Consider the following 24,621-nt stretch of genomic DNA (forward strand, 5'->3'; position numbering starts at 1 on the left):
ATTACCTTCAGAAGTCACATAATTAGTGAAATGATGTCCACCTTTTGTGCAATCCTAAGTGTCACATGATCTGTCACTAGATATACACACCTTTTTGAAAGGCCCCAGAGATTGCAACTTCTAAGCAAGGGGCACCACTTACCAAACACCGCCATGTAGACCAAGGAACTCTCCAAACAAGTAAGGAACAATGTTGTTGAGAAGTACGAGTCAGGGTTAGGTTATAAAAAAAAAAAAAAAATATCCGAATCTTTGATGATCCTTAGGAGCACCATCAAATCTATCATAACCAAATGGAAAAAACATGGCACAACTGCAAACTTGCCAAGAGACGGCCGCACACCAAAAATCCTGGATCGGGCAAGGAGGGCATTAATCGGAGAGGCAACACAGAGACCTAAGGTAACCCTGGAGGAGCTGTAGAGTTCTACAGCAGAGACTGTAGTATCTATCCATAGGATGATAATAAGCCATACGCTCCGTAGAGTTGGGGTTTATGGCAGAGTGGCCAGAAGAAAGCCATTACTTTAAGCAAAAAACAAAATGGCACGTTCTGCGTTTGCGAAAAGGCATGTGGGAGAATCCCAAAATGTATGGAGGAAGGCGCTCTGGTCTGATGAGACTAAAATTTAACTTTTTGGCCATCAAAGAAAACGCTATGTCTGGTGAAAACCCAACTCATCACATCACCCAAAGAACATCATCCCCACGGTGAAACATGCTGGTGGCAGCATCATGCTGTGGGGATGTTTTTCAGTAGTCGGGACTGGGAAACTGGTCAGAGTTGAGGGAAAGACGGATGGTGCTAAATACAGGGATATTCTTGAGCAAAACCTGTACCATTCTGTGTGTGATTTGAGTCTAGGACAGAAGTTCACCTTCCAGCAGGACAATGACCCCAAACACACTGCTAAAGCAACACTTGAGAGGTTTAAGGGGAAACATGTAAATGTGTTGGAATAGCCTAGTCAAAGCCCAGACCTCAATTCAATAGAAAATCTGTGGTTCAATTTAAAGATTGCTGTTCACAAGAGCAAAGCATCCAACTGGAGCAGTTTTGCAAGGAGGAATGGGCAAAAATCCCAGTGGTAAGATGTGGCAAGCTCATAGATACTTATCCAAAGCGACTTGGGGCTCTTTTTCTGTTGTTTTGTCCAATTTGTTGATTGCTTCACAATAATAAAAAAAATATCTTCGAAGTTGTGGGCATGTTCTGTAAATTAAATGATGCAAATCCTCAAACAACCCATGTTAATTCCAGGTTGTGAGGCAACAAAGCATGAAAAATACCCAGGGGGTGAATATTTTTTTGCAAGGCACTGTATAGGCATTAATAACTTGCTATGGGCAAGGATGGCCGTATTGTGTCCATCGAGTCCATTCTGCAATACATTTTTGTATGTGTGTGTATAAAAGTACACTAGTAAGTTTTTCATTAATGAAAAAGGTATCAACATTGTGGCAAACTTCAGAAAAGTAAACAAACAGCTTCTTCCTTTTTTTGTGTGTTGCCTGTTTTTCCATTAATAGAACATAGGTCGCTAGTTTGTTCTGGGACTTGGTGAGACCTGGAGGTTTAAGATGGAGCAGGACATACTCAGTCTTTCTAGGGAAAAGATAATTTAACAGATTACAGGAATTTGAGAACTATAGTCAGGAACCTTGCGAGCATATGGGACAAGTCCACCATGTGTGTAAGAAATCTCCCAAGGCAGGACAGCCACAAATGCATGTGCCAGGAAGAGACAGATGAAGGTGTGCTATTCGGGACAGGACCATGTACAATCTCAATGGTTTTGAATGTATATTCTGTTGTGGTTAGAGCAGGAGGCCATTGTGTACCAACTTTGTAGCCATTCTTCTCTGCCTTTTATTGCACTGCAGGTCTTTCTCCCACTTTGAAACTTAAGTGTGGCTTGCATGATTATTGGAGTTATTTACTTGTAAATAAATAAATGGATATCTATTTGGGGAAGAGAAGTGTGTGATGACAAGTTTCTAATGTGTTTGTGTGTGTGTATAAATATATAATATACATTTTATTTCTTTTAGCATGGAGGGCATACATTCAAACCGCTTGCTGAAATTTATGAGCAGCATGTCACAAAAGTAAATGAAGAGGTGGCCAAACTTCGCCGGCGGCTAATGGAACTCATTAGTCTTGTGCAAGAAGTGGTAAGATTTAATTATGCAGCAATACAATTTTACTATTGGTGGCTGAACATCTATTGCGTACAGTGAGCAGACTGTATAATTAAGTCCATCCCTTTTTTACATTTTAAAAATAAATTAAACATTACAATAATTCAGTGAGCTACCGTATTGAGCAATGTACTAAGTAAAAAACTGACAAAGCAGTTTCTTCCAATGAAAAAAAGGAAAAATATTATAGGTAGTCGTGTTGTCCCAAAGTTGTCTCTGCTTGCATCTTTTGATGAATATTGTCTATGGCAATTACCTTTTGGGTAACCTTCTTTACATTAGTTTGTTCTCCATTTATCATGCAGAAATGTGTGGCATTTTGTTTGAAGCTTCTTGATTGACAGCTTTTTCTTAAATTTTTTTTACTGAATTGTCTTTTGGTTTGCCCTTTGGCACTGTCACCTCTCAAAAAAATAAACAAAAAGGCTCTGAAGGAGTGATTGAAAATTAGATATGTACTAGGGACTTGTATATATGCAAAGTGTGTATAAGGTTCTTTAAAGTATATCAGTACTATACTGGAAATACATTTATTTTTAAAATTGCCAGACGCTTTTATAAAATTACTTGTCAACATAAGATGTAGATGTATTGAGGTGTGAAAAAAAAAAAAAAAAAAAAAAAGATGTACAACTAATATTTACAACCAGTATCACACACAGGCTCAAGTTAAGCCTCACAATATAAATAAAGGTTTACTTTTGGATCATTTTATGTATATTTTTATTTTTGACAGCACCATCTTTTATTTTTTTTTTTTTTTTGTACAGACAATGGTTTACAAAAATCACAGTCCTTGCATTGCTTCCAGACTTTAGCAGGGCCGCATAGATGCCAGCCATGCCCCCATATTAAGCTGCTGAGTTTTGATGGCCAAATGATTACCCCTGACAATGGCCATACCCACCCTGCCCCCCATATGCAAAAAGCAGCTAGTTTTTTTTTAGCCTAGTGCCAAGTTGAGAACCTTGTAGGTTCTACTAATATTGTTTCCTGCCTCCGTATTCTTAGACCCCTGAGTCCTCTAAACCCCACAGCATATGCTGCTCCCCAGCATACCCTATGGAGACTGTGAGACTTCTGTTCAGCCCTTGTTTTCAACCACAGTTTTACAGACAGTTTACCTTTTTTGAGGAGTTTCTTATATGTTGTGTATTTCCCCTGCAGTGCCCAGTCCTACTTTGCATACATGTTTTCTGTGAGGATTCAATTGTGTCTGGACTCATTTGGACAAATTTATCATTTCTTCTATATGTTTTATGATGTGTTGGGAACCTATGTCGGTAACCTTGGACTTTGGTTGAAAGGGTTAGTGGTTGTCTCCTGCCTATCCCATGGGTACCTGTAATCAGTGTACAATGTAAGCATTCTTGGTCAAGTTTAGACTGTGGCAAAGGTGTGTGAAAAGCATTTGCGACACATGCTCTTCCAGGGACACCATCTCCTCTGAGCTGTACTTGACGCTCCTCTTCTTGGATGTAATTGGGGAGTGAAAGTGCTCGGCACATCTTCCCTAGCTCTGAGGCACCATAGAGTTTTTTTTGTTTTTCCCAAACTCAACCTCAAGGCTAGACCTGAGCCTGGATTCTACTTGAATCATGAATCCTAGGCCTCTGTTTCCCAGGCAAGATGGTCCCCTTCCATTGCCTGTATCCGTCTGACCCTTTTGACAATAAAGATGACATCCAGATAATTTGGAGTTCCAGTGTGCGACTAATTCCTTGTCTTGTTAGTCTTCCACGGTGGTGAGCCGAGGTCTGCACCTGTGATCAGACGGTCCCCTTCACCTTTCATGGAAGCTCTCGTTTAAGTTAGGAAACATGTGTTCATCCTTGTAAACCTCTGGTAGCATCATTGGTGTCCCAGGTCAGGACATTGCTGGAGGGACTATAATTGTTGCTGTGCTCTTTACTCTCTTCCTGCTTCATCTCTGTCTGCATGCGACCTTTGCAGATTTTTGGATTTAGAAGCTGTTGACCCGGTTCTTGTGGTGGATTGGTTTAGAGGGTTTTACTACATTGTCTCGCTGTTTTTCAACTATATCAGGGTATTTACCCTGTCTTGGTTCTAAAGGCCTTTAGTGCCCTATTCTGGACCAAATACTCTGCCAGCATTCTCTAGGTCTATCTAAGCACCTCTTCATCAGGGAGATCTTCTGACATATAGGATGCATGCTTCCATGTCTCCATCTTTTCCAGTGCATTAACGTCTGCTCAAATTGCTGTGGGTCACTGGCACTTCTGGTTTGTGGCTGGTCTTCTGCATTCTGAGTGCTCTCTCAGGCTCCATGCTAGTCTTGCTACACTTCTACATCTTTCCTATTGAGGTTAACTGAAAGATTTCATGGGGGGATATGCTGGGTGCAGGTTCTGACTGACTACATGCTTCCCGGTGTACAGGTCCTGCTAAAGGTCCAGTGGGGTACCGAGAAGGAGCTTTATCTTCCAGTCCAGGGGCTGCAGTCTCTGTGATTATGCATACAGGTTCTGGTAGTACTCTCCTTTAGGGCAGTTCTATTTAGTTGGTTCATATCAGTTGCCAGGCTGGGATTGTGTCCTGGATGCCTTGTGGTGCAGGTGACCTGGTCATCCAAAGAACTTTGTCTTGCCATCCCTGTATGGGAGGTTTGAACAATTTTGTTACCCAGTACTACACTGAAATCTCTGGCTAGAGGGTCATGCATCCCTGATTCTGTTGGACAACTCAATTGCAGCAGCATACTTCAGTCCCTCGAGACCAGCCATTTTATGGTGGCAAGTGAGGTAGAAGATTACTGTTTTGGATAGAACCTTCTGTTTTGGCATTGTCTGTGTTGTATGTCCCAGGATGGACAATTGGCTGGCAGATTTATTTTGCCATAAGAGCCTGGAATGAGTTCTGCACTATGTGTTGCAGTAGGGGAATTACAGGTGTGAACCTCCCCAGGTTTGGATGTGTTCTAGACAGATTTGCTTACTGGTGTAATGAGCTTCTGACCATACACATCCTATCTCCTCTGCTCCACAGCATCGAAATGGAGGTTCATCAAGTCATCTCCTGCCTTCGGCTTCACCTTGGCAGATGTGGGTCTTAGCCCATGGAGCATCTGGCATGGCAAGAATCTGGTCTCTTTTAGACCATTTGGACCTGCAATACCAAGGACTGATGTGCAACCCTGCTATGTCGTCGATGACCTTAACTGCATGTTTGTTAAAGCCATGTCTTGCGAGACTGGGGTCTTCCTGAATCATTTTTTCCTACACTTTTATGCTAGGAAGAATATATTCCATGAAGTTTGCTGTTGCCTGGGGGGTTGAGCTACTTAACCTTTTGTACAGTCAGTAGTCTTCACAACAGTAAGAACTTCATGGGGCATTTCCTGACTTGTTTTTTTTCTAATGTGTCTATATCGGCATTTAGCATGAGTTTTCTGTTTTTTTTTTTTTATTATTTTTTTTTTTCCCCAGGGCCTCTAGCCTCCCTATTTCTTATGACTTTTGCATGACGTCTCCTTTGTAATTCACCTGTGCTACCTTTTTGTGACCGTTAAGTATGGTTGTTTCTGCACTGCCTTTTTTGGTCGCTCTTCCTCCACACTCACTGGCAAGGTTTCTTTCCTTGTTACCATCATTTCTATGAGGCATGTTCTCCAAAATGGCAAATGTGTCCAGGAGGACACCCTTTCTTTCCCAGCTCAAAGATGTGTTGGTTGGGCCCAGAGCCTATCACCATTTCCAGGACATTGATCTTGTCAATCTGTCCAGCTACAGTGCATCAGAAAGTATATATTTATCTTATTCCAGCACAGGGTGAGTTATTATTCAGTTGATTGGATACTGGCAAAGCTTATGAGGACACATTCCCTGGCTGTCTCCCCTATAACCCTACCCCACTTTGTGAGTTCTCAGTTTTTGCTAGTGTCCCAAGATGATATACCTCTTCTCCCTTACATAGAAATCTCTTAGCTTAACTAGCTTATTTAATCTTCGGATTCTTAACACACTCTTTTTTTTGTTTTTGTTTTAACATTGTCATAAATGCATTGATTGGTGCAACCTGTTAACTTGCATTACAGATAACTAAAACCCATTCCTCTTTAATCAAATGCAATGAGGAGGTAAAAAAAAATCCAGGAACAAACATTTTGATGCAATTTAGCCTATACAGGCCTTGGTCAACAATTAAGAAACAAATGTGAAGATTAATAATATATCTACCGTCCCCTATTAACTATGGAGGAGGGAACAAAAACACAATCACCTGAGAATTAACATGCAAAACGCACACAAAAAAAGGAACATCCAATCAAACACTAACATTAACCCCCCCCCCCCCCCCCAGAAAATGCTAATGTGCATATATTAGTATTATACTAAACAAGATGTCAAAAAGATGAGTACAGCATGAAAAGAAAAAGTAACTGGCATGGATGGTACTTTAGTCAGTGTGGGCAGGTGCCAAGTCCTGCAGGAAAATTAAATCGGCATCTCCATAAAGCTGGTCAGCAGAAGGAAGCATCATTACAGACTGTGGAAAATTTAGCATTTCATTCATTCTCCTCCCACTGGTCCTCCTCAAAAGCCCCAATGTCTTTTTCCCACTTGGATATGACCCATGTAGTACTGTCAGGGAGGAATTTATTGAGCAGGATGAAATAGCTGCACGATATAAAGCCTTTGTATGAGGTTACTTCCCTCATATAGTTGAAAATGGGTGTTGGGCTCTGAGTAAACACATCGATTCCCAGTTGGTCCTTGACAGTATGTTGGTGTTGGAAATAAAAAAGCAGCATAAAGGCAGGGGGTTTAAATTCCATATATAAAGAATGGAATGAGCGTAATTTGCCATCCCTAAATATTTGGGTCATATGAGTGAGTAATCCCGTATTGTTGTCATCTTGTGCCATATTGTAATTTCTCCAACTCTAAGTACCTTGTTATTCCATATGGGGCTAAACCTGGTGAATCCCCCCCCCCCATTACTTGTTGTAATGCCCTAACTTTGTTCCACACTTTCTGCATCAAGTTCTACATTGGAAATTGCTTGTTAGATTTAGAAAAACGTAATTCTTCTAGACCCTCCCTCCCAGTGGCAGCCTGGAGAAGGTGTGATGTAGGGTCCACCAAGTTGAACACCTGAATATTATAAGCAGGGCACAGAGCTCTGGCTATGTGTTGTAGTTGGGAGGCCAGATAGTGCAACCAAGGGTTTGGTAGCACTAATCCACCTGCTTCCTTAGAGCGCTGTAACTGTTCCAATTTTACCCTGGCTGTTGAGTTAAGCCAAATAAGAGACCTAAAAATGAAGTTAATAACTCTAAAAAGGCTTCAATGGAACTACCATAGGGGAGCTGTGAAGTATATATAAAAGCTCTGGCATCAAGAACAATTTAATCAAGTTTATCTGGCCTACCACTGACAGTTTCAATCTAGACCACACCTTCACCCGATCCCTGCAGAGATTTTAGAAAAGGGGTCAGATTCAAGTTGATATGCTCTAGTGGGTTAGGTGTAACCTGTATACTCAAATATCTAAATTCTGTGGACATAGAGATATGTAGCAAAGTAGAGAGCTGTGGGTCAGGTTTCCTATCTAATAGCATGAGATATGACTTAGTCTAGTTAATCACCAATCTTGAATAGTTGCCAAACGTTTGGACAACCTCCATAGCCTCCCCCAGGGACAACAACGTGTCTCCCAAAAAGAGCATGTTATCATTGGCATGAAGCATTCATTTTTCATGGTGTTCTCTGTATTGAAAGCCCCCTGATGTTACGATTAGAGCAGACACAGGCTACTAACGGTTCTATAGCCGGCACGAACAGTAGAGGGGACAAGGGGCATCCCTGTCTAGCGCGCCTAAACAGACTAAAGTAAGGCGATATCTTCCCTGCCTCTCTAATGGATTCTTTTGGAGAGCTATACAACTGCTTGACCCAAGCTATAAAAATCCTTTCCGAATCAAAATTTATACAGGGTGGCCCATAGATAAGACCATTTTAATACTGTCAAAGGCCTTATGGGTGTCAAGATAGCAACGCACCCTGTCCACCATATTATCAGACTTGGATTGTAAATTGATAAATAGCCTGCGTAGATTTATAGCTGTAGATTTCTGAGGAATGAACCCCGCTTGGTCTGACTGAATTATGGAAGATATTACCTTGTTCAATCTTAGGGCCAGCACCTATGCCAGTATATTTACATCCGATTACAGAAGGGATATTGCCCTATATGAGCCTGGGTTTGAGGGATCCTTTCCAAGTTTCAACAGCAAAACTATAATGTCTTTGGACATAGAGGTAGGGAGGCACCCGTGTTTTTTTTCATTATTAAATACTCTTAACAGCTTAGGTAGTAACTGTTCACCATACTGCTTATACAGCTTGGCAGGAATTTCATCCTCCACCAGTGCTTTAGAGTTGGGGAACATTCCGGTCGCTACCTGTAGCTCCTCCAGTGTCAGAGGAGCATCCAGTAGTTGCCTGTCAGCATCAGACAGAGAAGCTAACTCTACCCCTTCCAAATATGTTTGTAGAGAACTTTCTGTATAATTCTGCCGGGATCTGTATTGGTCAGGGTAGTATGAGCTAACAGCCGCCATAGCATCAGAGTTGGTTACTGTACTGGCGGCTACACTTAAGGCACAAATGTACGGGGATGTTTGCTGCTAGTGGACAATTTTTGCTAACAGGAGACCAGTATTGTTACCCTCCTCATAAAATGCAACTTTGCTGAAGAAGCATTTCCGCTCTGCCGCAGAGGAGGTGAGTTGGCTAAGTGCACCTTAAGCAGCTAGCCACACGTCCCTACAATCCTCTGTGGAGTTAGTGACAAACTCGACCTCCAAATAATGTACCAATCTCACCACCCCCTCGCTTTGTGCTTTGCAAGCACATTTTAAACTGTTAATTTGCCTGTTAAAGGGTCCCCTGAGGAAGGCCTTGAATGTATCCAATACCACCCCCTCATCGGGATGCCCCACCCGATGAAATCAAGTCAGTTATTTTTTGTGTAATCTGGGCCTGGCATAGAAGGGGATTAAGCCAAAAGGCATTAAGCTTCCAAGTTGCCCTAAGAAGTGTCGAGGGGGAACTAACTTCCAAACTAAGGACCAGCGGAGAGTTATATTATATCCCCCTCAGGGCATATGTTCTCTGCACCGCCGATCGGACAGCTGTATCCGTGAAGAGGCAGAGATCAATGCTTGACTGCGACAAATGGGATTTTGAAAAGCATAAGAATTGTCTCTCCCCAGGGTTCCTACTTCTCCTACAAATTGATCCAACCCACCTCCTCAACCAGTTTTTTCAAGGCTCTTCGGCATATGCCTCTCCCCGGTGCCACCGGGGCGTGTTTGTGTAATTTGAGGGTCTAAGTAGCAATTAAACTCACCCAAGATATACAGCAGTAAATCCGGGTGCCTCAACTGAAACTCAAGAACTGCCTGCAACACCTGATGACTATGTGGGGGTGGGATATAAACAAAGGCAGGTATACATTTCAAAGAAAACAGACGGCAGTGTAGAATGACATATATTCCCTCAGTGTCAACCACACTATCGAGTTCCTGGTAATCCAGGGAGCCATGTCTCAATACACTCACCCCTGAGTTGTGAGTGGAATGATAGGCCCTGCCCACCCAATGGAATTTCAGGAAAGACAGGGAAGCGGGTGAGGTGAGTCTCCTGTAAGGCACAAATAGCAGGGCGGTATTTGCGCATAGATGTGGAAACCATGGTACGCTTGAGGGGGTCACCCAGACCCCCAACGTTCCAGGATACCACAGTCAATGCGTTCATTCCCCTGGCCATAGTAAATATGTACCAGAGCAATTGAAAAATATCACATTCCACCGTTTCTCATTTCCCATCCCATGGCAGTGAGCCAACAATGGTATAGGCCCTATAGTGCCCGAGAACTTATGAGTTGCAGTCTCTGTCCTGTGCTGTATATATTGATCCCAACATGTTGAACCACTGAGTGCAACGACACTCAACTTCGGGTGAACAGTCCGTGTTATTGCAGCAATTGGTAGGGACAAAAGCAGATGTTGCAAAGCCCTGGTCTTAGCCGAGCTCCTTAGGGCAATCAGGAGAATTCTTGCAATAAAAAATTGAGCTGAAGAAAGATTAATAGGACAACCGGTCCTGTCTTCTACTGTCCTCACAACCACCTTTAGGGGGGAGCCACTTCAGTCAAATCGTGACACATTAATCACGGGGTAAAAATTTTTTTCCCCCCCTCTCTACGTGGGGAGAAAAAGGATAGTAAATCCAACTCTTGTTCCCAGCACTGCATATAACAGCTACAAGACAGTGCAGAGGGAAAAGGGGGCACCATTGAAGCTAGGTAGTTCCCAGGCTTATGGATGCAAGTAGTACAGTGTGCCCCCCGATTAGGTCAATCCTCTTCGGCCGACGGAAAGCATTCTCATTTGTGTCCAGCCACGCAGTGGAAGCAGCTGCCTTTTCAAACAAATGGGCCTGGCCCCTTGCTGTAATGCCAAGCCTCACCGGATAGAGCATAGCATAAGGCAGTTTATTAACTGAGGCAGTACATTTGTTAACTGCTCTCAGCTAGGGTAGGCTGTCAAATATCCTCCTCCTCCCCACTGTCCACTTTCAGCTCCTCTGACTGTGCTTCCATGATATTTGCATCTGTGCATGCCGTGACCTCCTCCCCCTGCATCTGCTCCACAGCTTCCCCCTCTGTATCTCTCCCCTCCTCAGCCGAGTCAGTGATATTCAGGGATCCTGCCAGCTTCTGGGCATAACTAATTTCTTTAGGGGAGGATCACTGCTGGTATTCTTGGGGGGGCTTACTGTGTCTTTAGATTTATCAGTGCCATGATGCCCACGCTGCTGGAGACCCGAGGCGGTGCTGTTTTGGAGCTCCGGCGCTGTGCATGCTCCTTAATTTTTCCCCTCAGAACCATCCTGGATTCGTCTGAACCAGGTGGAACAGCAGGTTCTCACCAGGGGCAGGAGTTGTACGATGGCCTGGAAACTGTGTATTGCGGCTGGGAACAGGATCACTTCAGGAGCTCTGTGAGAATGCAGCTACTCACATGCCGGTCCAGGCCACGCCCCAAGGTCCCAGAAAGTCCAGTTCAGTGTGATGTTTCCACAGTCATTGATGATTTGGGGAGCCATGTCATCTTTTTGGTTAAGTTCTGTTGGCCGATAGCATGTCTAATTTATTTTCTTTTTTTAATGCACAATAAAAAAAATTGTAGAGAATAATACTTGGCTATGTGTTTTTACTTCAAATGACAGTTTGGGAATAGGCAGTTACATTTAATAAAAATACAATGTAAAATTGACAAGCAACACCAACATAGTTGTATCTTTGATCTTAAAAACTACGGGATAATGGTGTTATGGTAACTTGTCCCAAAAAAAAAAAGCCATAATATTATTCTTGATATCACTAGAAAAAAAGCCTTTGAAAATTTGTTTGGCGTAACTCCATCAGTATCACCAGCAAAGCAGCTTCATTATTATCCCATTAAAGAAGAGAATGTGCGCTGCATTTCGAGATTTCATAATTTGCCACGTCATGAATGTAAATTCCCTATTATGAATGCTAGTTTACAAGACCGACCGCTTCTGGCTCGTCCTTGCTTCCGATCATGGTCCGATCAACGGTCAGATTTTCCACCAACAGCCTGTCATCACACATTTCCCATTGGAAAATTTGATCGTGTGTATGAGGCTTTACTGAGCTTCTTTTTCAATGCAAGAGGTTTGGCCAGCATCAGGGAGATCACACCTGTCCACAGAAGCAATCAGATTCCATTCTTTTCACCAAGGCCAAGACCAAAGAGCTGTCCAAGGATGTCAGGGACAAGATTGTAGACCTACACAAGGCTGGAATGGGCTACAAGACCATCGGCAGGCAGCTTGGTGAGAGGGTGACAACAGTTGGTGCGATTATTCGCAAATAGAAGAAACCCGAAATAACTGTCAATCTCCCTTGGTCTGAGGCTCCATGCAAGATCTCAACTAGTGGAGTTTCAATGATCATGAGAACGGATAGAAATCAGCTCAGAACTACACGGGAGAATCTGGTCAATGATCTTAAGGCAGCTGAGACCATAGTAACCAAGAAAACAATTGGTAACACACTATGTCGCAAAGGACTGAAATCCTGCAGCACCCGCAAGGTCTCCGTGCTCAAAAAAGCACATGTACAGACAGGCCGGTCTGAAGTTTGCTAATGAACATCTGAATAATTCAGAGAAGAAATGGGTGAAAGTGTTGTGGTCAGGTGAGACCAAAATCAAGCTCTTTGGCATCAGCTCAACTCGCTGTCTTTGGAGGAGAAGGAGGAATGCTGACCGACCCCAGGAACAACATTCCCACCGTCAAACATGGAGGTGGAAACATTATGTTTTGGGGGTGTTTTTTCTGCTAAAGGGACAGGATAACGTCACAGCATCAAATAGACAAGGAATTGGGGCCATGTATCGTCAAATCTTGGGTGAGAACCTCCTTCCTTCAGTCGGGGCATTGAAAATGGGTCGTAGATGGGTATTTCAGCACAATGACCCAAAGCACACAGCCAAGGCAACAAAGGAGTGGCTTAAGAAGAAGCACATTAAGGTCCTGGAGTGGCCTAGCTAATCTTCAGACCTTAATCCCATAGAAAGTGTGGCAAGTGTACAAACCTGGTGGCCCCTATAAGAAACGTCTGACCTCTGTGATTGCCAATAAGGGGTTTGCTACCAAGTAACTAAGTCATGTTTTGTGAAGTGGTCAAATACTTATTTCACTCCTTTAAAATGCAAATCCATTTTTAACTTTTTTGACATGCATTTTTTTGGGATATTTTTTTTTTTGTTCTGTCTCTCACTGTTAAAATAAACCTACCATTAAAATTATAGACTGATCAATTCTTTATCAGTAGGCAAACGTACAAAATCAGCAGGGGATCAAATATAATTTTTTCCCTCACTGTATTTATTTGGGAAGTAATTTATTGTACATATGTGCAAGATCAAGTATAAGATTTGTTAAATAAACAGTATGCACAAGCCTTTGAAAATGTGTGTTATCTTAAATAACTAAAAATCATATTCCTAAAATGTTTTGTCTTTTAGGAGCGGAACGTTGAGGCTGTACGAGGTGCTAAGGATGAACGTGTTAGGGAGATCCGCAATGCTGTGGAGATGATGATTGCCAGATTGGATACCCAGCTTAAGAACAAGCTTATTACACTTATGGGTACTTGGTGAATTTCTTATACTTGTAGTGCTGCTCTAAGCAAAAAAGGAACATGTAAATTAGTCCTGCTGGTGTTTGAGAATGGGGTGCGGCATGAAATATTACCATCCAGTAGTATGCTTAGAAAAGTTACAGCTCTCCCAGTCCAGTCTGTTTTGATAACAGGTGTGAGAGATCCTCAGCCTTACACCACTCCACGAGCCACATGTTTCGACCCTGGGGGCGGCAGGTAGACAAGTACAACTTATGTAGGAGACTTTTTTCATCTCTGTGTGTCACCTGAGGCTTCTCACTTTGGTAGACGTTTTTTAGAGTTTATAGTTTACAACCACTTTAACTGTTTTTATAGTTGATTTTGTCAGTGCATATAAATTTAGAGTAGCATTTACTATTTAGTGATGTGTAAAGGGCAGATTCTGGCTTTCAGAATAGCACAAATATAATACAATCAGCACGATGTTTGTGTATTGCAGAATGCAACTTTGCTGCTTTCATTTTTAGGTCAGAAGACTTCTCTCACTCAGGAAACAGAGCTTCTTGAATCACTTTTACAAGAAGTTGAACATCAGGTACATAACCATTGAGCATGTTTTTAAATGTATATATAACATTATATTTTATATTTATTTTGCTCCACTTTTTTATAAATTGTTCTCCATTACTGCTTTGCCTGGAAGCTAAGGTTTACTTTTTTGGGCTTCTATTTTGTACCCTTTTTTAATATGCAATACAAAAAAACAATTGTATTACCCCACAACAAAAAAAATGTTTAAAATCTTCAATATGAAAGTGCAAAAAAAGGTTAATTGCAAAGTTAAAAAGTTTCAATTAATTTGCTGTGGGGCAGATAGTTTTAGAATTAAGGCCAATATATGCATATCACAAAACTGGATACAGATAAAACATATCTCACAATAGAAGCCATATACATTAGACAGCAACACGCAACCCGACCTGTAGTGTAAAATATAGTTGGACAAGGTACTCCTGATCTAGCTAGCTATCTATCTCGCCACAGCTCAACCATCTTATTTATGGCCACCCATGTGAAAGAGGAATTACAGTGGTATGTGCCAACATACAATACAATAATTAAAATGCAGTGTTTTTTTCTTGGAAGAACTGAAAAAGGCCATATACCCAATAGTGGGGCTTTTCGGACCCATTTTTGTATTTCAATTTAATACTTTTATTAAAAAAAATACTTAATCTTATAGTACAGAACACAAGCATGATATTCGTAGACCATGGGTTATAGGCTGATACTTTTGAGTTGATTGGACACTGGTAAAGCTTTTGAGGACATGCCCCCTATAATCATACCTCATCCCATGAACCTCTTCTCCTGTACGGAGAAATAACTTTTAGCATAACTAGTTTTTTTATTGATTTGTTGCCCATCCTTTTTCATTGCTGTGGACATCTCAGGGGGTGGGGGGGGGTCTATAAATATCAAGCCTGTACTGTACAATTAAATGGTAAGTTCACCTTTGGCAACAAGGTACACCTGTACTTGGGGTGTAACATATTACCAAAGAGCATGCGCCTGCTCCCCTCCCATCTCCTGCTGTGACAGCAGGCAGAAGATCTCCCCACACTGCTGTCACACGGCCATGGGGGGTCTTCATCCACACGGCCACATCATTCACTGTGATCTGTGGATGAATGCACTACAACTACCATCTTCCACTACGGCAGATGAACTGTAAGCTTGCTGGTGAGTGCTTTCATAGTTTGATATTCCTGCTTGCCAGTAAAGTGTCTGCGATTACGTAAGGTACGGGCTGACAGCTAGACCGAGATTCTGCAAGATTCTGGCATTGCACCCACAATATGCTGATCACAGTTGCAATGTTCTGCAGGCTCCAGAACAAAAAGTAATTTCACATTTTTTTTCACCTGCAAAAATTTAATTTAAATGTGTTTTTGTTTTTTTTTGTTTTTTTAAAGCTGAGCTTTTAAGATTAAAGGAATTTTGGCTTGCATATTAATTGCATATCTTTAAGTAATGGTACAGGATATGGGCCAGCCTCCCCTCTGTTCCCGTGTGTTACTCTGCATTGTTTATTACAAACGTGAGGGCTGAGTTAGGTAAGGTTACAGGGGGCACATTCTGAGGAGCTTTGCTGATGTTCAATCGCCTGAAAGTTCTAGACTATATCCTATGGTCTACAAATACTTTGCCTTTGTCCTGTACCCGAAGATGTAGAATTTACAGGTAGGATTTTTTTTTCCCACACACCATTATAAAGTGAGTCTTGGCAACCCATTTTAATGAAAAGTTTGGGATGCTTTCAGGTGACAACTGCATATTTCCCTTTTTTAATTTGTATTTTTTTATTTGTTTAACCGCTTGTCCACTGGGCATTTAACCCCCTCCCTCCCCTCCCTCCCCTCCCTCCCCTCCCCTCCCTCCCTCCCTCCCTCCCTCCCCTCCCCTCCCCTCCCCTCCCCTCCCCTCCCCTCCCCTCCCCTCCCCTCCCCTCCCCTCCCCTCCCCTCCCCTTCCCTTCCCTTCCCTTCCTTCCCTCCCCTCCCCTTCCCTCCCTCCCTCCCTCCCTCCCTCCTAACCAGACCAATTTTCAGCTTTTAGTGCTCTCACATTTTGAATGATGACTTACTCACACTACCCATATGAATTTGTTGTCCTTTTTTTCACACAAATGAAATTTCTTTTGGGTATTTATTCACCACTGAGGTTTTTGTTTTGTTTTGCGCTATAAATGAAAAAAGACTGACTGTTTTCTAAAAAAAAAAATCCTGTTTGTTATAAAAAATTTCTTCATAAATTTTGTCCAAAATTTATACTGCTACATATATGTAGTTAAAATAACCCAAAATGGTGTATATTATTTGGTCTTTGTCAAGGTTAGGTCCACAAGCTGTGATGCCAATCACTGAAAATTTGATCACACCTGATGTACTGATGGCCTATCATTTCTTGAGGCCCCGAAATGTCAGGAAAGTACAAATAACCCCCAAATGCCCCATTTTTTTGAAAAGTAGACATTCCAAGGTATTTAGTAAGAGGCATGGTGAGTTTTATGAAGTTGTAATTCTTCCCACAATTTGAAAAATAAATATAATTTATTTTATTTTTTACAAATTTTTCATTAGTCATTTCTCACACACAGCATATGTATACTTGCAACTACACCCCAAAACACATTCTGCTGCTCCTCCTGAGTATGGCAATTCCACGTGTGAGACTTTTACACAGCCTGGCCACGTACAGAGGCCCAACATGCAGGGAGCACCATCAGGTGTTCTAGGAGCATAAATTACACATCTAATTTCTTGACTATCTCTTACACTTTTGAAGGCCCTGGAGCACCAGCACAATGGAAACGCCCAAAAAAATACCCCATTCTGGAAAGCAAACACCCCAACGTATATTCTATGAGGCATTATGAGTCTTTTGAACATTTTTTGCACCAGTTTTTGGAAAATGTGGAAAGAAAATTAAATTTTTTTTAAATTTATTTATTTTACAGTGTTGTACATTTTATTATATAGATATTTGTGACACATTGCAAAAATGACACCCCATAATATATTCTGCTACTTGTCTCGAGAATGATGATACCACATGTGTGAAACTTTTCCACAGCCTTGCCACATACAGAGGCCAAACATGCAGGTGTTCTAGGGACATAAATGTAAAATCTAATTTAACTACCTATTATGCTTTTGTGAGCCACTGATACGGCCTGGATGTGGCACGGATGAGCATGGATAAGTACTGATGCGTCACAGATAAGTACGGATGAGCTTTGATGTGACATGGATGGGGGATGCATGAGCCATGGATGGGCACGGATAAGCGCTCTGGGAACTTCAGATCCAGCCCACAGCGGTGCTGCACCGCCTCCCTCCTCACACACTGTACCAAGTGGTGAGAGAGGAGCAGCTGAACTGGACATGAACCGTTTTGTTTACAACTGATTGCTCTTTCATTGGATGGAGCGGTCCCGTGGTAAAGGGCCGCTGTCATTGGCCCGTTACCCCAATCTGTGACTCCACAGGTCTGGAAGACCAAACGGTCACGGACATTCCCTAGTGCACGCCATTTTGGCAGGACATCATTGTACACCCTCCCAGAATTATCCAACCGCGTTGTATCAGTCTTTCAGCTAGGGGCCCGGTCAGTAAGTGCTTAAGAATTTTTTCTTTAAAAAAAAAAAACTTATTTTAAATACTTCCACATAATTTGTTAAGTATTGTTGCTGTTATTGGTGGTGGTATTATTATTATTATTATTATTATTATTATTATTATTATTATTATTATTATAATAATTGTTGTTGTTTTTCAGCTTCGTTCTTGTAGTAAGAGTGAGCTTATCTCCAAAAGTCCAGAGATTCTTATGATGTTTCAGCAAGTTCATAGGAAACCCATGGCTTCTTTTGTTACTACACCGGTTCCACCAGATTTTACCAGGTTACTTCTATTTAATGGTTTAATTATAAAATAATAGTTATAAGTATGTACTATATATTTGTCTAGAAATTGATCATACCTTGTTTTATGTTGGTTGCAGTATTGTTGAGGGAGAGAAGCTATATTAGTATTAAAGCCGTTGTGTCTAACACGTGGCCTGCCAGCCCTCATGTGCAGCCTGTTAAGTGTTGAGAACTAGGTAAGCACAACTGGAACTATTCCTGATGTGCTAGCTGCATCCTAGCACCAGCGCACTTAAAATGTAAGCAAAGGTTACCAGTCCTCTGACTGCCTACCTGACAAAAGCATATTTTTCCTCAACCATGCCGTAATTTTGGCGAACATACAAAGGAAGAAAAAGGACCTAGAGCCAGTATTAGTGTAGGCTGTGGAAGATTTTTATCCCCTACAGTCTTTTACACCTGATGCTGGAACTTCACGCAATGAGCTTGCAATAGTAGACATGCTCACATCTGCTGTGCACAAAAGCTGCAGCTTTGCCACACCCAATTTTCTTCTGTTACCTTGCCCCTTTTGGATACAAAGACTTGTTAACTCCAAAAAGTAACTGCAGCTAACTGAACTAGGTCATTGATCAACCAACTAGACCCTTTATTGCAGGTCTTAACTGAGCAATTACAGCTCCTTCTGCCTGGCTCTTTTGTTGGATGCCCTAAAACATGATGAAGCAAATTTCTAAAATGGCCCCAATTTCCATTAATTTGTGCAGAATCTTATGGCTAAAAGCCTGGATAGCTGAAATTACCTTTTAAAAGACTCCATTCATGCCCTTTGAAGATTGACATTTCTTTGAGGCACATGATAAATGAAAGCAGAGTTCAGTAATTTTTTGTTTATTAAAAGTTGGCAGCTACAAAAAGTGTAGCTGCTGACTTTTAATAAACACACACTCACCTGTCCCACGATCCAGCAATGCAGCTGCCCCAAACCTCACTTCTCTCCCACTCCTCGGCACCGGCATTACAAGCGCAGGCACACAGCTGTGACAGCTTGTAGCTTCACAGCTGGGTGCGCACTGTGCATGTGCAGGTCTTCCTGCGCCTCCTCAATGGTCCGGCATTCTTCAGAGACCTGTGGTGTATCCCAGAAGATTGGAGTGAGAGGAGAACTTATGCTCGAGTTGCCTGCTCCCCCCCCCAAAGAAAATGACAAGCCAAATGTGGCATTGGGAGGGAGGGATGTCCCCCTTTGGGTGGTGGTCCGCTTTAAAATAAAGATGTCACAGGAGGGAAGGTAGACAGCGGTAGATTTCCTTCCACTGAAGCCTCCACCTCTTCTAGTTGCAGAGCTCCCAATCAATCAACCTGTGCTTCAGCTTCAAAGCCTAAGTTTAGCTGTTTCTTTCAGGAGAAGACTTGAGCCACAAAACCCTGCACGCTTTTCTCAAAAATTTCTTCCTAAGAGAAGGGGGGAGGGGGGCCATCAGTTACAATTTGCCTCTCTCTGGCTCACAGATGTCCCAGGCTTGTGCGCTCAGTCAGGGTTTTCACAGTGGTACAATACTCTACTCCCTCAATGCTTTCCCATGTTAAATCAACCAAAATTTGCCTAAGAACAGTAAAATTTGGAAAATGCACTGAACTGTTTCTTGTCCCAGGTAGTAGTTGTGCAAGTACCTTCACAATGCAGGTTCAAAGGGTTCCATTCAAGCCTGTTCTTATGTTGCCAAAGCCCAGTGGAAGTATTTGTCCTGTTCTGGACCTCAAATTCCCAAATTTCCTTCAAATTACAAACATTTCCAAAGAATCTGCAAGGTCAGTTATTGCCTTCCTGACACAAGGGGAACATGTCTAGAGCCCCTAGGCCCCTACACTTCCTCTTCATGGCTCTAGCTTTGATTCTTGCCTCACCTTTGTTTTCACCATAGTGTTAGTACCTAGCACTGTTCCATCCCCTTTGTGGGGTAATTTTGATGACCTCAAATTGTAGGAAGAGTTAGCACAGGTTTCTGTCGGGGGGGGGGGGGGGGGGTCTGTTGAGAAGTGGCAAGGTTTATCCTGAACCTTCAGAAATTGTTGCAGGAAAAGACTCCTCATTTTCAGTATCTAGGCTTGGATAAGCTTCAGACTTCTGGTGTTGTGATTGAGCTTCAAGCCTAGAAGGTCACCTGACTTCATTTTGGCATGAATTTTGGGCCTGATGATAGCCTCTTTCTAGACCTTTTTATTGATCGGTTTCTTTCCAGGCCTTTACTTCACTGTGTTTTGTAGTCATGAGACAAGTCAACCCGGTCCCTGGAAATGTTGTTGATTTTCTTTTTGCTGCCAAGGACCAGGTTGTCCCTGGCCTGCTGGCATAAGGGAATTCCTTAATTTTCATATTTCGTAAGATCTTCATAAGTTGCAGCCTGTTGGTCTGGGGAGAAGCCCAGAGCATCGTGTTTAGGCAAAGGATTTAAAGGTGAAGTATTAGATTAATAGAAAAAATAATAGACCTACATACTCACCGATGCGGCAGCTATCCCAGGTTGGCTTTAAGACTGAAAACTGAAGGATCAAATGTCCCGCTGATCACTCGGTTCTTGCTCAGTCTCCGCTCTGATCCTGTGGTTCTCATTGAAGCATCGGGCTGGAGAGAAGGTGGGCGCTGCTGGCTCCATCTATTAGCTGTGTTATATGAGGCTGAGCCAGCTGTCATTCAAGCAGCTGGGTAGATCTCAATAGTTAGGATTTCTCCTGAGCCTAGCTAGAGCTGCTCTGCCGCATCTGCTGAGAGCTATTGTTCTGTTTTTTCCTTTTTTTGTTTTCATCGAATCACCATCTTAAAACTGCAGGTAATTTGACTAGCTCTGCAGTGCTGAACAATCCTACTTGAAGGTTATCCGGTACAAATTTAGTCAGAAATTGCCAGTGCTTTGGCATACATAGTCTATCAGGGAGCTATCACATGTCATGCTGCGGCAAGGCAGGGAGTTTGGATCCTGTCACGGACGGCACTTTTTTCCTCCCTAGGCAATTGGCAGGTGGATGTCCTCATTGGTGTTCTCCCCATCCCCTCCCCAGTCAAAAGATATGAAGTTTTTATGCAACCGGTTAACGCATCTGAAGCCTAAAGGTTGCATTCATTCCATCTTAGATTAAGAGTTCTCAAAACTTTTGAATCGCGTCTACAGTATTCAGTGATTCATTATCTCCCTTCTTCACTGAGATTTCTTGGTGTCTATCAACAGGATGCATATTTTCACATTCCCATCTTTTATATGCCTCAGCTTTGTTGTTTAATGACAAATGCTATCTGTTGTCTTTCACTTTGACCTTGCCGCAGCCCCAGGAGTTTTCACAAAGGTTCTCACACCCGTTTTGTGTTTTCTTCATCTCCAAGGCATTTAAGTCCTCGGATACCAAGATAATCCTTAGCCTTGGACTCCAGTGTGTCGCTCACAATGCTGAACTTGGAAGACTTCAAGTGGATCCTGAACTTCGAAACATGAAATTTGTCTTCCTTCTTGGAGGATTTGTGTCTTCTTCAGGATCCCTTTCAGATCAATGCCTTCCAGCTTTGGGAAAAGTCGATGGGACTGCAGAACCTGGTTCTGGAACTAAAATCCCAACATCAGTGCTGTGGTGGATGGTATTCACTTGGCCATGGAAAATGCTTATGGCATGGAACAAATATAGTTTTTCTCTGGGCAAGGTGGTCCTGTTATGTCTTCCAACCAAGATGTGTCTGTCACGGTGGCTTCTGTCTGCTGCAAGTTTTTGTTCTTCCCCTATATTGAAAGATTTTTATGATGGATGTCAGTTTTCTAGGTTGAGATAAAGTTTGCATGACTCTCAAGAGTCGAAGCTTCCACTTAACCATGGATACAATATAGTTATATTTTGCATGGTAGGGAGTCATGTTTTTAATCACTTTTTCTTAAAAAAAACTTTACCTCCAAATTAAAGTCTTTTCCCATCCTCTCACATTTAGTATAATATTTTTTTAGCAATGTGAAAAGAGGGTTCTTGCTTAAAATAGAATAAATATCTATACCTAACAGAAATATAAGACAAACTTTACTTAAAGCACAGCTGTAAATTTATTACAATTTTTTTTTATTTACTTTCATAAAAACCCCTGACCGTCAGCTCTCCCCCACCAATCCCACAATTGCCTGTCCACGTTTGCTAGAAGCTGCAAAGCCTCTCATGCGAAGTCCCTACGCTTGTCCATGTGTGTGGTTTCCATGATTAGTTTAGAGGAGATGTGCATGGTGAAGGAGTCCTAGAAACTGAATTTTCCATTTAAAGCGGTTCTCAAAGGCAGTTTGCTTGTATGTAAGATGTTAGCATGGAGTGTTTTGGAGTGGTGGGAAATGACACACAGTTTTCAAGGATTGCTAATTCTGGGTGTAAATTTTACCATTTCATTTGTGAGTCTGTTAATTGTTCCAGCGATTCCCAGAGTTTCAGGGCATTGTGTCGACACCAGTCAACAACCCTGGTCATATGCACCGCAGTATAATACAGGGCCGAGTCCAGAAAAAATCCACTCCGTCCTTCAGCTTAGGTCATAAGAGTAATTCTCTACCTAGGAGTGGATGTTTACCTCGACAAATGAATTTGATAAATATCGACCATAACGGCATGAAAAAAAAAGGTCAGAGGTATTTTTTAACTGGCAATGCCTGCAATAAGTACAGGAGTCTGGGCATCGCGTTCATCTTATGTATGTTGCAATGGCCAAACCAAGAAAGGGCCAGAGAGTCCCACTTTTTAAGGTCATCGGTTAGCATTGACAGGAGAGGCTGGTAGTTGAGGATGATGAATCGGAAGTGGGAGGTTGGTTTTAAGTTATACAATTTAGAGTAAAAGTCGCAGAAGCTCTCTGCCAGCTTCAGAGAAGAATGAACTTTAGAATCAGATGATGAAAGCAAAGCTGGAACATAAGTCTGGGATCACTTGGTGCTTAAGGCATTGGCCAGTAGATGACTGCCCTTATCTATTCGTAAAAAGAACAACGGGCCTTTAACAGAACATGTTTTCCATCATATAGGGAATGATCCCTTATGGCCTCCTGGAGCTTAGTTCCGATTCAGTCATACAGTCTGGTCTGGACTTGTGTTGACATTCTAAGGAATGGAGTTGAGCTAAAAGGTCAGACAAGATTTTGTTGGGGCGTTTCTTGGCTGCATGACCATGTTTAAGTGTGATTCCCCTAATCTAGCATTTGTGTGTATACCACACAGATACATTAGTAGAGAAATTTAAGGTAATTTCCTTACAGATATCTGCCGCAATTTCGGGATCATTCAAGAGCGCCTCATTGAGTCGCCACATAGAAGTCTTGGGGGATGCCTGGAAGAGGGCAAGCTCCAGAGTGATTGGGGCATGGTCAAAGTGTGTGGTTGATGTCTGTCTAGGTGATCAGAGATTCAATTCTGGAATAAGAGCCGTGAACATTTGAATAGAAGGTATAATCCCGTTCCTGCAAATTAAATATTCGCCATATATCGACCAATTATGGGAGTGCAAAAGGTTTTTAAGTTGAAGTTGGGCTCCCTGGGGTAGAGATGATCAGTTTGAAGAATCTCTGTGTGGGTCCAAGGTCAAGTTGAAGTCCCCTCCTAAGACAAGGGTTCCCTCGAGAAAAGGGTCAAGGGGGGACAAAAATCTCGAGGGTTGGGAGTGGATTGGAATTTGGGAGATAATTATTTGCAAGAGTGAAGGTCTGAAAATAAATTTTCCCTTTCAGATGCAGGAATTTGCCCTCTTGATCATGGTGCTCATCAAGGAATTTCCATGGAAGGGATTTGGATATGACGATACTCGTCCCTTTAGATTTAGAGGTTGAGGACTGACTATGGTAGGCCCTTGGAAAATATTTGTTGGATAGTCTGGGTATCTTGTCTGCCCTGAGTCTTTTGGATAATTGCAATGTGCACTCTGTGTCTCCAGAGTTTGGCTAGACAGCTAGTGCTCTTCTCTGGGGAATTTAGCCCCTTTACTTTCCAACAGAGGATCTTGACAGACATATTGCCAAAGGTTCCGCTTCTATTGCTGCCCACTCCTGGGGTGTGGGGTAGTGAGAGGGGGGAAAAAGGGGGGGGAGTTTAGAAAATGAGTGAAAAATTAAAGAAAGAAACTCTGCAGAATGCCTAGTGTGGCATTGCACCCTGTTCTTCCTCCACTGCGGCAACCCGGGTGTCCAGTTCAGACGCTTCCTGTTTGAGAGTCTCTAATTCACCCTTCAATGCAGTCTCCATTCTCTGGACAAGTGACTCGAAGACTGCTCTAGTTGGGAGCTGCTGTAAAAATGTCCAAAACCTGTGCTCAGCATTGGGAGTGAGTGGGAGACGAGGAAACCAAGGTGGGCTACCAAGGGTACTCACTGACCTTGTGTGGAGGCATCAGGCTTGGCTGAAGTGGAGTAGGAGCTGGTGAAGAGGCATGTGCTCCAAGCTGAGCAATTCCTCCTCCATGTCCACGGAGACTGTCAGCGATCTGGATAGGCAGGGAGACAGATCACTGGGGGGTGAGAAAGGCGGCAATGTTTGGTCGTCTGGCTGCTGTTGCGTGAGACCAGGCACTGTGGATTCCTCTATTGTAATCCGGGCTACAAAGCGGGCCGTCGCCCTCTTGGGAGCCGCCAGCTTTTGCAGCCTCAGAAAATGATCCAGGGTGTCTGCTGAGGGAGCGGAATGTCGGTGAGGCTTCCTAGACCTGCTGGGCACCGGTAATGTGGTGTAAGGTACTGGTGGTTAGCTACAGGGAACCCGCCGGACCGGAGCTCTGTAAAGATGCTTCTTCAGGCTGCCATGCTGAGACCAT

At 42.6% G+C, this 24,621-nt stretch overlaps 1 protein-coding gene across 3 annotated transcripts in view; it reads left to right on the plus strand.

The window, feature by feature from the left end:
* The window catches only part of TRIM37 (tripartite motif containing 37), a 288,841-nt gene that overhangs the window by 47,822 nt on the left and 216,398 nt on the right, over positions 1-24,621 (plus strand). For all 3 annotated transcript variants that reach the window (XM_077482222.1, XM_077482224.1, XM_077482223.1), the window contains exons 6-9: positions 2,053-2,175; positions 13,286-13,409; positions 13,911-13,978; positions 17,724-17,848. In XM_077482222.1, coding sequence (XP_077338348.1) covers positions 2,053-2,175; positions 13,286-13,409; positions 13,911-13,978; positions 17,724-17,848 — 440 coding nt within the window. The remainder of the gene's footprint in view (positions 1-2,052; positions 2,176-13,285; positions 13,410-13,910; positions 13,979-17,723; positions 17,849-24,621) is intronic.

Source organism: Lithobates pipiens, unplaced genomic scaffold (genome assembly GCF_037356315.1).
Source record: "Lithobates pipiens isolate NorthernLeopardFrog02 unplaced genomic scaffold, aLitPip1_a1.2 Scaffold_16, whole genome shotgun sequence".
Taxonomy (NCBI): Eukaryota; Metazoa; Chordata; class Amphibia; order Anura; family Ranidae; genus Lithobates; species Lithobates pipiens.